The 15,664-nt window shown below is 45.5% G+C and overlaps 1 protein-coding gene across 5 annotated transcripts in view; it reads right to left on the reverse strand.

Annotated features, from left to right (window-relative positions):
- Positions 1-1,758: 1,758 nt before the first annotated feature.
- The window catches only part of Nr6a1 (nuclear receptor subfamily 6, group A, member 1), a 187,980-nt gene continuing 174,074 nt past the window's right edge, over positions 1,759-15,664 (reverse strand). For 2 of the 5 annotated variants that reach the window (XM_087653001.1, XM_087653000.1), the window contains exons 9-11: positions 9,743-9,864; positions 8,129-8,281; positions 1,759-6,432 (exon numbers count right to left, since the gene is read on the reverse strand). In XM_087653001.1, coding sequence (XP_087509127.1) covers positions 6,344-6,432; positions 8,129-8,281; positions 9,743-9,864 — 364 coding nt within the window. In that variant the 3' untranslated portion in view covers positions 1,759-6,343. 5 annotated transcript variants of the gene reach the window in all.

Below are 15,664 nucleotides of genomic sequence, written 5' to 3' on the forward strand. Positions count from 1 at the left end.
AATCCTCCATTCTTTCTCCCTAGACTGTCACGACACACCCCAGGAAGCTCAAAGCTCACCATTACTTAAGAAGCAACTTTGATATTTGGGAGAGCACTCCCCTAATTTTTACCCCATGGAATGCTGACTCAACAGGACTTTTACAGAAGACAAAAGTAAATCCGACAAACAGGTAGTTTTGGTGCATCCTGGCTGGGCCAACTGGGGTATTTCTTCAGGTAGGACTTCCCACAGCCTTGGCTATATGCAAAGGAGGTTTGGGAATTTGGGGATAGTGTGGTAATTCCTCAGTTTCTGGCACACACTTCACAAAACTTTCTTTTTTGACAAAGCCTTCATGAGTGACTCTGTTCAGAGAAATCATATAGGTTGGGGTCTTGGGACATCATTACTTTTCAGCCTGACTTGGTTGAGCCTTAGATATACTTTACGGGATTAATTGGTTGGCTTGTTTTCGAATAGCGAAAGGTTCAACCAAAGGCCGTTTGTTCCTCAGCTTTGTTACAAACTCCATTTGTGCACAGAACTGCTGCTGAAAGAACAGGGAGGAAGCTGTTGTAACTTTGGAATCAGATAGACCTGAATTCAAAAGTTAATTCTCCAGCTTGCTCATGTGTCATTTCAGGCAAGTGGTTAAACTTCCCTCAGCCTGTCTGCTTCCGAGCAAAAGGGATGACAGGGCATGATGCAGGTGGCTATAGGGTGTGACTGTCGCTAGGCAGCCGGGGTACTCTCTTCTTGTGCCTGTTTCTGTCTGCTCCCTCTTGTGAGGCTGTGAAGACAGCCTATTACCTCCTGCTGCTGTGGGCCCTTTGTTTCAAATCACCTCTTTCAAGCCTCAAGGGCTCTTTGGTACCTTGTGCTGGGCATGGAGCACAGAAGGCAGCTGGGTGCTCCTGTTTCATGCAGGACAATTTAATAGACTGATGAGACTCTTCCGGCCTTTATCTTGCCATCGAGGACCCTCCCTCTGTCTTCACAGCCCTCACCCTGCCTGAGTGTGTGAGCAGGACAAGATGGCTGGGTTTTGCAGCTGGGTGGATCTGGGTTCAAGACACTTCCTGTGTTGCCTCTTCCATGTCCCTTGGCTTTTTAGTCACTATTTGTTCACATCCTACAGAGGTTATAGAGAACCTTAATAGTTTTCCGCTAGACCTCTTACCGAGCAGGTAAGGCAGGCTACCCCTGCCTGGCACACTGCTGTCCCTGACACAGCTGAGACAAACTCCGAACTCCTTCCAGCACTGCTCCAGGCCCCCATGGTGTCCCCAAACCCAGTTCCTTCCTCATGTTCTTTTGTTTCATAGGATTTTAGAAAGTGCCCTCGTGGATAGTTCTCAGCTTGGACACTTTCTCATCAGGGAAGCCCCTCCTTGCTACCCATATCCATCCCAAGTCCCAATACTCTCCTCACAGTACTTCTAAGGTCTGTGTATCTCTGACCAGGGTATCTGCTAGTTGTGCCTTTTTTTGGCTGGGAACCTTGTGCAAGCCTTTTCACCATTCTCAACTTTGGTTTCTTCATTTACAAAAAGAGGCAATAGTCCTCAAAACTTATGGTGGTCTGGGTTTAGAAAATCAGCACAGTGCCTGGCAGGCTGCAGGCACTCGCTGGTTCCTGAGGTTCAGGAGCCGACCATTTTCTGCCAAGCCCTCAGCAACAGCGATGGGGGTGGTGTTGGCTATGAGCAGGAGTTCATGCCTCAGGACAGCAGGCCCTCCCTCCCCCGAGCCCCAGATAAGCTTCACAGACAGATGGCATGTGCAGAGGATTCACATTTATTGGTTCAAATACAGTACCTAACACTTGCTAAACATGCATTTCATACTAATTGGTCACATTTCCACAGGTAGTCAATTCACAGAACAGGGCCCACTTCTTGCCAGCAGGCAAGTGTGGGAGGTAGCAGAGGGCCTGAGCAGCCTGCAGAGCCCGCCAACTATCATTTGGTCATGCAGGGTTGATGGAGCCAGGCTGGCAGGCAGCCCTTGGCCGGCCCTTTGGGAACAAGGGCTCAGAGACATCCATTCATTCGATTCCTACACAGAACTGTGGGAGGACTGGGAGGTAGCCTGAGGTAGGTTCACGACGCACTCACTTGCCATCAGAGTCCCTGAAATCCAAGCTATGGAGCATAGGAAGGGGGGTACAGGCCTCGTCTAGCAGCCATGGCCTGTCCCTAGCTGGGCAGGTGGAAAGGACTCCCCAGACACTGCCCAGACATTACAATACAGCCACAAGCTCCTATCACAGGCCTGGGATGGCAGCACAGACAAAAACACAACAGTCCAGGGTTTTGTTCCCGACAGAAACATGTAAACAGCACGGGAGCTACAGCAGTCTTTTCCCACAGGACTCCTCAAGAGAGGAATCAACCAGGATGTCACTCAAGAGGTAGTCTTTTTCCCCCCCATGGAAACTTGATAAAAAACATTATCATCTATTATATTTCGGCTAAGAAAAAGGTCAGCAAAGAGCAAGAGAACCCTCTGGCTGGCAGGGCTGGCTTCAGGGTTTAGAAGACTAGCTTCCACCAGTAGCACAGTTTTCTTGGGTTTGGAGCAGGCCCTAGCCTTTCCCACATCTTTCACTTGAGCCTGCAGCTGACACCCAAAGCAAGGTGTATTTAGGACTGCCGGATAAGAAAAGGGTTTGTCCTGGGCAGAGGGTCTAGGCTTCTCATGAGCGAGCACCAGAAAGACTAATGTGTAGGACGGTCAAAAGTGTTGAGGAAGCCCAGACCAATAGGCAAGGCAAACTTGCTTTCAGTTCAGCCTGGGGCTGCTCACTCTGAGGAGGTTGTCAGGGCCTGACTCTCAAGTCCAGGAAAGATGCTACTTGTGGCAGCCAAGAGAGGGCTTTCTGGGGACCCTGTAATTAAATACACATCCCTGAGCTGTGGTCCCAGAAATGCCTGCTTCAAGGCTGACCAGTTTCCAGCACCTGGTGGGTTGATTGCCGTTTTTCATCCTAAGAAACAGATAAGACTCTACTTCACAGACACTGCATGAGGAGAAGGGAGGAGGATGGACGGCAGAGGGTGCGGGCATTCCCACAGACCAAGGTGGGGGAGTCAGTGGGCTTTCTTTTCTTTCTTTCTTTTTTCTTTCTTTTTTCAAGTTTAAAAAAAGCAGTAAAGAAAAAGAACCAAGTTTAGTGGAACGGCTGGTCCAAAAGGATGAATTTCTTAAAACAACTGCAATTAAAAAACAAACAAACAAAAAAACCCCAGTATTCTAAAGCCAGAGATGTGTGGGTGTTCTCCTACACTTCCACTGTTCTAAGATCAGGACAGGGAGGTTCCTGCCTACTTCCCTCTACCCTAGAGGCCTGCCTCCTTCACTTGTAGGTTGGCCCTGGGCACTGGGTGTCCGAAGCCAGGTAGAGTGCTTTGAGATGAGGTGTAGGGAATTTCTCCAAACTAAGGGTGAGACTAGCAAACCTTGCAGAGGACACAGATGGTCTATAAAAGGAGCAGAGAACAGGAATTACAAAGCTCCAAGACTCCACTTCAGTCTTGGGTCAAGAAAGTAAACATAAGAAAAGGAAGGGGAAACCTGTATGTTTCGGCATAGTGCAAGGAGGTGGGTTCTCCTTTTCCACATGGCTTTGGGGGCTTTATTATTTTTATGGTAGAAAAATTCTCATTCAAAGTGAGTACTTTCAGTGGCCTGGGTCAGAGGGGTCAGGAGAGAGAGGAATGAGATATAACATGCACAAGTTTTTCCTTCTTCCACTAGCTAAAAGGCTGCCTGTTAACCAAACATTATAAGGAAAAAAGGCAAAAAACAAGCATACCAAACCTCCTCCTCCAACCTTTCTCTGTGTCCTTCAAACCAAAATCACAAATACATCTAGTGGCTGACCTAATGTCTCCACGCTGCTAGCTACACTCCTACCTTCTCCTCATAATACCTGAGTTTGCAATGCATCACATTTACTTTACCCTGTTTAAAAGAAGCCCATGTCATAAAAGGCCTGGGTGCAGAAGACATTAAAGGCGGTCCACAGGTCAGGCTCCAGCTCGGAACACACAGCCACTTGGCTCAGAGATTCTGCAGGGCTCTTGGCAATGAATGGGCTCTTTGTTCTGTGGAATCTGCTGCAAACATTTGTAAAAATGGATTTGTACAATGGCAACTTGCAGAACCTTTCCCCCACTCTACAAATTAACAACTTGCTCTGTTTAATACTACATTATTGGAGAGATATGTTCTTGTCTCATCAGAGCTTTGACATCCAACACAACAGGTAAAATGCTAATTTGAAAAGCAATTTAAAAAACTAACAATTTGACAAATGGAGGTCTAAGCAAAGAAAGCTGCTGTGTGCACACAGGCACTGTCTCTGATCTGTGTCTCTGATTTCTAGCTTGAGGAAAGCAGCTGAGAATCTGACCCGGAGCCAAATAACGTGATCTGGTTGGTTAAATATAAAAATTCAGGCAAACAAGAAAAGATTGTGAGCTCAGAAACAGACAGACACACCAATACATATATCTTCCCATAAACATGTGAAAAACATTCTATCTGGAATCTTGAGGAACACATCTCTCTCTCTCTCTCTCTCTCTCTCTCTCTCTCTCTCTCTCTCTCTCTCTCTCTCTCTCTCTCTCTCTCTCTCCTGGGGAATAAGGATGAGAAGAAATAATGCTTTGAACTTTGGACATCAAAGGACATATTGTCACTTTGCTGGTACCCGTAATATTTCACTAGAGAGAAAACCTGACAAGTGGAGACTACCTAGGAGGCACAGGATGCGGTGGCCTCCTGGGTAAGTTAATAGGCTCCACTGGGGAAGCGTAAACAGTTCCTGACAAAGCAGGCTAAAGAGATAATGTGGGTGAGGCAGGCCCCATCAAGGGATACAAGCCAGTGGAGCATCTGTCTGGGGTACTGGTGGTAGGACAGCCTGGTACAGGCAAAGGGGAAAGCAGCTGAAATAACTCTAAGACAAACCTAGTTGGTCCTGGCCAAAGTCTGGAGGGCAAGAACTCTTCCTAGAACTAGATGGGGTAGGCAGTAAAGCACAGGGGGTTCAGGCTACATCTGCAGAAGCAGCAGTCAAGCCCTTAGAAACATGAGGTAGTTTAAAGCCCCTTTCCCTTCTAGGTGCTTCTGGCTCCATCCCTGCAAACTGTGGTAGGCCAGACCACTGATAATACTTGGGAGGAATAGCTGGGCTTCTCTGGGTCTTGGCTTTCTGTTCTAGAGCCTGGCAAATGCATCTCATTTTGGAAATAATGGGAGAACTTTACAACAAAATTTAGGAGCAAAGTTTCTGGCCCTTTCTACTGTTAAAAAATGGCAGTTTTGGATTTGGTTGTGGGGATAAGGTGGGGTGAGAACATGGACTTCCAAAGGAGTCTTTACTCTCTCAGCAGCCTGGCCTTCGCCACCCCTTACCTTTTAAGGGAAACAATTTAAAGAAGAACAAATCAGAAATGTCATCAGAATTCAGAACATGGCATTTTCCTGCTGCCTTTCTAAAGGACTGACAGGAAGTCAAATTCATAAGAGGGAGGGACGGAGTCTGAAGGAGGTAGGCCTGGTAGACCTGGGTCAGGAAACCAGGCAGCTATGAGCCATAAGGGCGCTGGGAGGCAAGCCCTACAGACTGACTGACTGTCAGGGCTCTACCTGATGAAAACATGACAGCAGCAGCCACAGCCAACAGCGTGTGGGGGAGGGGTGCAGCAGAAGGTCGGGCAGACTTTCTGTCCTTCCAGCCTGTGGGACCAGATGATGGTAAATCCTCATCAAATGTTGAGGATTAAAATCAAAATGGCCTCTCAGACATCCCACTGGCCATTAGTCAATCTCCCTATACCACTTGGCTCCTTTGGTGTATTCTTTTACTCAGAAGTCTGTGGCTATAAAAAAGGCAGTGTGCTCTCTAACAGACAAGTGTATATCTGCTGAGAAAGTGTGGAAAAGGTAGGGATGGTCATACACCCATTTCCACTGAGGTAGTTGTCTTTGTCAACATTATGGAAATAGTCACCTAGTCCATCCCACCCTCTCCCTCAAAATACAAAAAAACCCCTATCTCTAAACAATGACAACACGGTAACATTAAACATCTTCACATTCTGTAAACTGCAAGGAAATGCATCTGCTGCATTCACACAAAAGCATGTGCATCATGTTGAAGGCCATACATTCAACTCTGTCGTGAAATAAATATATAGAAAAATGAGGTTAAAAACAGACAAACAAACAAGTCTCCTTGCGATGGAGGAAGCTGCTCCACAGTCTCCATCTGGTCTCTGGCCCTTTCCTCTGGAGCCTGTCCTGCCTACCCAAGGCACCGCGGGTGGCCCAAGGAGGTGCAGGGCACAGGTCACTCCTTCACTGTGCTTGTCTTGCAGGAGTGCAGCACCACCTTAAAGAGGAGGGGCAGCTGCTCCAGGGGCACATTCACCATCTTGCCTAGGTGAAGGGAAGAGACAGGAGTTAGCAGCGGCCAGTAGGGAAGGAAAACCTGTCTAGTCTCCACTCGGGCTGCTGGACTGCCTTGGTACAGGATGAGGCAAGTATCAGAAGTGCTGAAAAGGCCACAAGGGTGTGACAATGTCAGGTGTCTGCACTCACTCTCCTGTCTGCTGCACTTGCTCTGTGCCAGTCAGTTTAATGCAGTGTCTCATTCAGACTCAATGTTCCTGTCTGTAATTGCCTTTTACCCCCATACCCCACTCGCATTTTACAGCTGAAATGGAGAGGGGGTCCTACTGAGCTTTTCACAGCTAAAAGACTGCAGGAAACTTGCTTCCTACCAACTCTCTAGCATTCTATAAAACATTACTCTTCAAAACAGAGTAAGTGATTAATAAAAGTACTAGGGAAGCAAGGGGAAGAACTACAGGGCCCAATACATTTGAAAAGTCTGGAGATAAAAAGTTTGACAGGAGGGTTGGGAATTTAGCTCAGTGGTAGAGCGCTTGCCTAGCAAGCGCAAGGCCCTGGGTTCGGTCCCCAGCTCCGGAAAAAAAAAAAAAAAGTTTGATAGGCTTTTTTTCACTGACAAACTTCTCAGAGCTGTCAGTCCACAAACACAGCCATCAAAGTACCCAGGCTGCAGTTCTCCCTGCCTGCACCTCAGCCTCACCCTGAGGGCACTAAATGCTGGGGCTGGGCCTGCACCCCATACCAGTTAAGTCAGAATGTCTGCAGATGCCACCTACTAAACACTGTTGTGTTTCAAAAGCTTTCCGGGTGATTGAAAATACTGCCAGGTCCAGACTACATCTGCTAGACTGCTCTGTGGCTCAAGAAATAGAGAAGAAAAAAACCTGTCAGACATGTTTTCCTTTAAAAGTTGTGCTGCTAAATTTTACTGGAAAATACAAACAATCAAACAAACAAACAAACCCAGTATAAACATTTTTCCAGTGAGTGCTGGACAACAAAACCAAGAGTCCTCATTAAATGTCATAAAGCAACAACAAGGAGCCAAGGTTATGCACTGAAACAGACCTATCACTGTCAGCTCAGCAGAGGGAGCAAGGCCACCAACACAACATGCAACACACGAAAGCTTAAAGGCACCACTGTATGCAGCCCTGGAAAGAGTTTGTGCAATCCTATGAAATAAAGTCTTTAAAAGTTGTCATATAATTCCCATATAAAACTCATTATCTACAAGTGTACAGTTCGGGGCTGGAGAGATGGTTCAGAAGTTAGGAGCACTGTCTGCTCTTCCAGAGGTCCTGAGTTCAATTCCCAGCAACCACATGGTGGCTCACAACCATCTATAATGGGATCTGATGCCTTCTTCAGGTGTGTCTGAAGAGAGTGACGGTGTACTCACATACATAAAATAAATCTTAAAAAAGGTTGTTTGAATAAAATTATTTCAAAAAAAAAAAATTCAGGACAGACTGGACACAGCTTGCTTTTCCTCATCCACATTACCTGCATAGCCCAGGAGCCTGGGAAATGCCAGTTTCTCTTTCCTAAAATGAGACACTGACTTCCTTTTACAACAGAACGTTTCTGAGGGCAAGGGTAGTAACTGTCTACAGTTGGTGACAGCCTAGAGTGAGCATCCCATGAGCACTGCTCTTCTCAATCCCTTCACAAGCTTGGAGAAGCAAGGGAGGATGGAAGCCTGGACCCAGAACATTACCTGCGATGTATCGGATCTCTGGCAAGCACATCATCAGATCAGGAAAGCGGTTTGGCTGATGTGTATATTTATATTCAGTGAAATCCTGACAAATGTACCAATACCGCTTGTTCAGTTGTTCCAGCTGTGAGGCACTGCTCAGACCCCTGATATCTGAAAAAAATAAAAACAAAAAAATCAGCTAAGGAATGAGGGGGTGGAAATCAGATTTGTAAAAAATGAGACATTGTTAAATACGGTCATAACAAAGATTTTTCTTTTTCTAATGTGGAGAAACTAAGATCCAGATAAGGGAAAATAAAGATAGAAAAGGAAAAATATGTAAAAGACAGCCCTTTGCCAGTACCCTAGAGTGCTAAGATCTTAATAAAGGGTATGGTGGCACAAGACAGGCACCAGCAAGTGTGAACAAGTGACTACCTCCTTACCCATAACCCTTCTGAGCATCTTTGAAGCAGAGGTTGTCTGGAGCCTGACACGTATCATCTCCAATGCCCCTGTGTTCTTACTATTCTGTCTTGATGTACACACACACGTCTAAAGTACAGGAAATGAATAAAGCATTCTGCATGTAAAGTATACCAAATCTTTGGGGTCTACAAACATTTTTCCTCCTCTAAGAAGTTCTACCAATCTTATCCCATTTATAGTACAATTAATGTGTTGAGTGTTACTGGGATGTGGATTTTTCAGGGACCTGAGGGTTGGCCTGGGTTTTATCTTTCTCCTTCCCCCAACCTCTGCAATATCCTTACCACATGGTATAGGGCTTGGCTGGAGAAGGCATGTAGGTTGCCTGATAAATGCTTGATGGAATACAGACAGGAGCAGTAGGTTTATACAGCACTGCAAGGTTGAGTGGGGAATAGTGGTAGAAAGGAAGGACCGATGAAAAGTCCCCAGATTGGAAAACAGAGCACTTTTAAAGCTACAGGAACAAAATCTCTCAGGTCCACTCTGGGAGTGGGGCATTTGTATGCTACTTTTTATAAAAGAACACCAATTTTCTCTCACAAGCCAGTTACCAGTAACTCTCACATGCCACTTGTTGGCAATATGCCTATAAATCATTGGACTCCTCTGATGGAAGAGCGGGCTTCATGTGCACACGGAGGTCTGTGTGCCACCACTCTTCCCTGCGACATGAGAGCCATGGTCAGCCTGTCAACCAGCCTTATCTCCAGCAGCCTCATCAGTCACCCTGCTCTTCAGTTGCTAGTAAACTTGTACATATTTTAAATGACGCATGTTCTGTCCTTGGTGTCTGTGTTTAAATGCATTAAAACTGACTAAACAAAGTGAATCCTCTTCCTTCCTCTGTGAGTTATAGAGATTGTGGCATTTAGATTTAAAAAAAAAAAAAAACCACACACACACACACAAAACCAAAACTAAGAATGCCTTGCACTGTAGAGTAGCAGGGCCATGACTAGGGGAAATGTAGGCCTTCCAAGACTGATGGTCACATGGTGTGACAGATTCTGTGACAGTCCTAGGGGTGGGAAGTGGGGGTGGGGGGATTGGGAGTTGTGTATGTGATACAGAAGGGCAAAGCTTACTGGCAAAAATAAATACATAATACAAACCACTGCTCTTGCCCTCCCACCGACTCACCTTGATTCAGGAAGTTAATTGCTTTCATGCATGCATACTCCTCATTGCTGACCTTTAGCTGATGGAACTTGTGATACAGGTAGATAAGTCGTTCAATCACCTCCATCCCTTCATCACTAAATCTGGAGAACAGATACAGGTTTTTACCTTGGATACAAGCAAAGGCCTGGAAGGCCACACAGATGTTATCTATGATAGGAAAGAAGCTCCACTTGCGGGAGAGGGAGCCCACGGGGAAATCCACGCTTTGTATAGCAGCCAGTATAGATTATGTAAATTGCTGTTTCCAAGGTCAGACAGTCAAGTAAAACCAGGTTCGAATGCAACTCTACCACATACAGCTGTGAGATTCTGGGAGTCATTTGACCCTTGTAAGCTTTTAGGGCTTCCTCTGCAAAATGTTTGCCTGGTTATGCTAACAAGAGCTGAAGGAGCTCTGGGGTAGAAAGAGGAGGGATGTGACAATATTAAGACACAGCTTTTGTGGAGATGAAGTCTGCAGTATCAATGACAGCTGCCATGGTGACTCTCTGAGAGCCTCAGCCACAATGTGGAAAACGCTTCCAATTATGTTTGTCTAATTCCCTGTTTCTAGCAAGGCTGAGATTATATACAATAAAAACATCTTCTGGCATTCCTGACTTCAGCCCAGGGTAGAAGGAAACACTTGCTGAGACTTTATACCACAAGAGGCTTTGTGCTGGGCACCTTCTGTGCATTCGCAACCCTAAGAGCTGGGTGAAACAATCACTAGCTACATACAGCCGAGAAACTCAAGTTCAACAGCTGAGAGGGGATTGGCCCACCAAAATACATCTAGCTACTGGTGGGACGAGAACCTGGAACCTGGACTAGCTTCCCAAGGCTCTTCTAGTATCCAGGATAGTTGGCTCATGCAGAACAGACAGGCTTCTTGAACTATTTACACATGACTTCTTGCCTGATGAATTCTTACAGGACTCCAGATACACAGGTAATAAAACAGGTATACAAATCTAATAATACTAATAATAAACCATAGTGGAATTCATCTTATTTCTATTCTTTTTATGTATTGGTGTATGTGGTGCTGTGTGTGTAAGGTGTGTGTGTATGTGTGTGTGTGTGTAAGGTGTGTGTGTAAGGGATACATAAGGAGCCCAAGGTTGACACTGTGCATTTTACTATTGTTCTCCACCTTATTTTTTAGGGATACTAGTCTCTAATTGAAGTCCAAATCTCACTAATTTGGCTAGACTAGCTGGCCAGCAAACTCTAGGGACTTGCCTGTCTCTGCTCTCACTCAGTGCTGTGGCTACAGACATTCCCGGGTTTTCTCACGAGTACAGATAACTGAACTAGAGGTCCTCATGCTATAAGTACTTTACCCTAGAAAGTGCTTTTCTCTAGTCCTAATAAACTTAAGGCAATTCTTTGGCATGTAATCTTACCATTTGTTAAAGATAAAAAATCCATGTTGAATAAATGAGATAGACATGCTTGCTATTTTTATGAAGAATTAAATTGCTTCTGTGTAGATGACACTGCAGGACATGAACCAAAGTTTTCAGAGTTAATGCCTTTTTTTTTTTTTTTTTTTGGAGACCAAGTTTCTAGACCCTGGCTGGTCTAGAACTTACTACATAAAACAGGATGGCCTCAAATTCAGTCTTGCTCATCTCTGCCTCCTGAGTTTGGGGATTAAATGAATGTTCTAACACATCTGGCTTACTTGATATCTTGATCTTATAGCCATCAATGGTTTAGGTATGAAGTGGCAGAAGTATATTTAGGGTTATTTCATAAATTGTTAAAAATTATGCCCTAATTCCAAGTCAAATGAATTTAACATTTTTTTCAAAATTAATTTCAAGTTAGAAACTCAAACAGCAAACTTAAAAAAAAAAAAAAGAAAAGAAAGGTCTCATATAGCCCAGGCTGGCTTTGATCTCGGTGTGTGGTGAAGATGGCCTTCAAACTCTCAGTTCTTCTGACTCTGTCCTCTAAATGCTAAGGTTTCAAGACATGTTCTACCATACCTGGCTAAAATAAAACTTTGCATAATCTAAAAACATCTAATTTGACACTTAAAACAATGAAGAATGATTAGGAGGATACTCAGTCTTCGTTTCCTATAACTAAGCCATCTTGTTTCTCGAAGAGCAAAAACTATAGTAGCGTGGGATCTAAGCCAAGGTATCTCTGGCAATACTTATGTATGAGGGCGTGTGCTATCAATGTGTTATCAAACGAGCGTTTAGAAGCTAGGCATGAGGGACGCTCTGAGCAACATGCTCATGGGCCGCCAGAGTACAGCGCTCACAGGGAGACACAAAGGATACACAGGGAGTTTGATTTTGAAATAATGTCTACCTGTTGAAGGTTTAAAAATCTTTTAGTAATGCCCTCACATTCAGTTACACAGCCTCATGCAGGGATGTGACAAATAGTTTAGGAAGCTTGGCTCTAGCAGTCAGGACCAAATCTGGCCACACTTTATACTTTGGGGACCCTGGGGATAGAGAATGTTTAGGTAAAGAGGCCCAGACATGCTGACAAAGCAAGGAGACTCTCAGTTTGCTATATGAGCGGCTGTAAGCTGTGATGGCTAATTCAAGTTCCTCACTGTTCTAATCCAACGGCCTTTATGACTTTATTACTACTGTCCCAGACTGATTAACAAACAAATTCTTTTTGAGTATCCACTCTAAAACCCTTACCAGCCATTCTACTACATGTTGAATGCTGGGTACTTTTAGCACTATATATATAGCCTCATCCTCCCAATTAAAAAAAGTGTATTAGTCAAAATCTCCTTTGTTCCTGTGTGGGAATGAAGGTTCAGAGCAGCCACTGACTGCTCCTAACATAAAGAAAGGCCCTTTCACAGGCATTTTCCTGATAACTGTGAGATGAACCACACACTTCTGTATGACTCTCCTGAAGTAGCATAGTAAGAAAGAGCCAGGGCTTTTGAATTCCAAGCACAGGGGTTTTCCTAGGGCTGTACCATCTGCCCCAATCCTGTCAAGTTCTTCTGTGCTACCTGGGAGAGGCTGCCGTATGCTCTCTCATGAGAAACCATAATGGCATCTCATCCTAAGGCCTGGCCCTAGGAGGTGCCAGGCACTTCTGTGCCACTTGCTTGATGATGAATCTCGTAGGAAGTAGTGTGCCTGGGGGTGAAGACCACTCCTTATAATAGTACTTGCTGGCTACTTAAGTTGTTGAGAGAGAAAAGGGGTTTTACTGCTGATTTCCTATGCTGTCTGCATGGAGTAGTAGGGTGGGGATAAGCTAAGGTGGAGCATAACAAGGAAGGCGGATAGAATGCTGTTGACATCCGTCTGGTAACCAGCCGAGCAATGCAGCAAGCACAAATAATAATGCTCTGTCCCTTAATCAGCCAGCTCTCGCTCCAAGCGCTCACTATTGCACGGTGGGGTCTGCAGGTGTGTGGCTATCATCCAGACCCTTGGCTGGCAGTGCCAACCCTTTTCCTCGCTATCTTGACTTAAGGGACACAAAGGAGTCCTCAAGTGTTTGGACCTGTATATATGTTCAAGATCTGTCCTTTCTCTTGGGACTAGTACATCCCCCGTTTCCAAGTATCTTACAAGCAGTCGCCATCACAGTCCCTTGGCAGTGGCTGGTATTGGCAGCCAGCCCAGCAGTCCCACTCTGTCTCCACAGCTTGGCTGCAAAGCTTTCCTCCACACCCGCATCCCACCCTTTGATAAACAAAGTTGTTCTCTGTTCCACGGGCCTGCTTTCTCTTCCAGCCATTCCTCCTCCACATCTGCCCCCCACTCCACAGTCCTGATGCCCCTGTATTCCCTGTCTACAAATTATCAGCATTCAAAGCCATAAAGCCAGACAAACACACCCATTCTTCTCCTAGGTTCCTATCACACAAGCATTCTAGGGCAAGGAAAACATTCCTGCCAGGATCCCCCAAACCACTGAACCATTCAGTCAGCAACTGAAGCTGACACGGTGTGAGTTATATCCTGCTCAGGGGCAGAGGGACCAGCTCTTCCCCACTCATCTAAACGCACCTCCCCAGCAGCAGCCATCGCTGCAGTCTTTAAGAACTGCCACCTTCGGGGCTGGGGATTTAGCTCAGTGGTAGAAGTGCAAGGCCCTGGGTTCGGTCCCCAGCTCCGAAAAAGAGAACCAAAAAAAAAAAAAAAGAACTGCCACCTTCGTACACATACAAGTCAGATTACAGCCCCCAGGAGACACTAGGAAATCATTCCCCCTAAGAACTTGGTACGTGTAATGGTGACGAGCTCTGGCTTTGGAGCACAGCAGGCCTGTGAAGCAATTTTCATCTGTTTCTCCCTTTGTAGCCTTGCATTTTCTTCTCTCTGAAACTCAACGTTATATATCTGCCAATCTCATAGCATGGTGGCAAGGATGCAACAATCAGGTAAGTAAGACAATAATAAAATTGGTGTAACAAACTCTGTTGGTTGTTATATACTCAGAGTCTCTGTGGCTGTCATTCTGTAAAAAGGAGCAAAAAGACTGTGTTTCCCCAGCTAGAGAACGAGTCAAAAGTGCCCATTAAAGTCCAAAGTGTCTTCTCCAGGGAGTGAGAGGGTGTTGATTAGGGCTAGGAGCAGTCACTGGCTGGTGCTACAATCTGCTTTAAATCACATTTGTCCACCTCCGTGTGTGATAACAGTCTGATGAGGAATAGGCACCATAAACTTGATTCAGTATTGAGAAGAGAAAAGGAGCTGGCCGTGCATCATCTGGGAAGCCTTTTCCTGACAGCAGGCACTCACACTCAGGAGCTATGAAGAAGCAAAGGCTGCCTGGGGGAGTGGGAGTAGTACAGCAAAATAGGAAAGAGCTATGGCCAATTAGACTCCTCGCCCTGGAATTTTAGCAGAAACGGGATGCTTGGCAGTGATTAACCTGACCCCAGATGTTCAACTTCCAGATCTGATGACCTCCTGATCCTCCATGTATGCAACTCAGACACCAAGCCAACACAGAAGGGCTCATCTCCTACCGTGTTCTTCCCAGAGGCCTCGTCCTAGCTAAGACAGCTTGGGCCTACAACTTTCCCTACTCACAGAGTCCTGCCAAAGCCACATCACTGATCCCTATTTCCCAAGTCACTGCTGTGTCATCCTGCCCTGATTTCCTCTCCATGGATACAGAGTAGTCTCTCACTCAAGCCATGCTCTAGTCTTGCCCACACCACACGAAACCTATCCGACACATCAAATCCAAGGTCTTATTAAAAAAAAAAAAAGCAAACAAAAACAAAACAAAACAAAAAACAAAAAACCAAACAAGGTGGTGGTGCATATCTTTAATCCCAAAACTCAGGAGACAGGGGCAGGAATGAGTATCTTTGTTAGTTTGAGGCAGCCTGGTCTGCAGTGGGAGTTCCAGGACAGCCAGTCTGCTACACAGAGAAACCCTGTCTCGAAAGACAAATAAACAAACAAATGAACAACAAAAACAACTCTCAAACCACCACCACCACCACCACCACCACCACCACCACCACCACCCATCCTCCATTTCCAAAAGTGGTATTACAGGTATACATGTTTTCAAGTGCATCTCTGTGAACTGCCTTGTCTGTACCTTTGTCTCCATTCACTTCTCTTCCCTCGGTTTTCTGTGTCCTGATTTTGAAGCCTTACACATAGTCATCTAAGATTATTTCTAGGTGATGCTTGCTTGCTTCTTTGCTTCCTTCCTTCCTTCCTTCCTTCTTGCCTGCCTGCCTGCCTGCCTGCCTTCCTTCCTTCCTTCCTTCCTTCCTTCCTTCCTTCCTTCCTTCCTTCCTTCCTGTCTCCAGGCAGGGTCTTACTGTGCATTCTTGGCTGTTGTGGTACTTGCTTTGTAGAGCAGGCTAACCTTGAACTCAGAGATTTGCCTACCTCTGCCTGGGTCTGGGACTAAAGACATGAGCCA

Source organism: Rattus norvegicus, chromosome 3 (genome assembly GCF_021556685.1).
Source record: "Rattus norvegicus strain SHRSP/BbbUtx chromosome 3, alternate assembly SHRSP_T2T, whole genome shotgun sequence".
In the NCBI taxonomy this organism is placed as follows: Eukaryota; Metazoa; Chordata; class Mammalia; order Rodentia; family Muridae; genus Rattus; species Rattus norvegicus.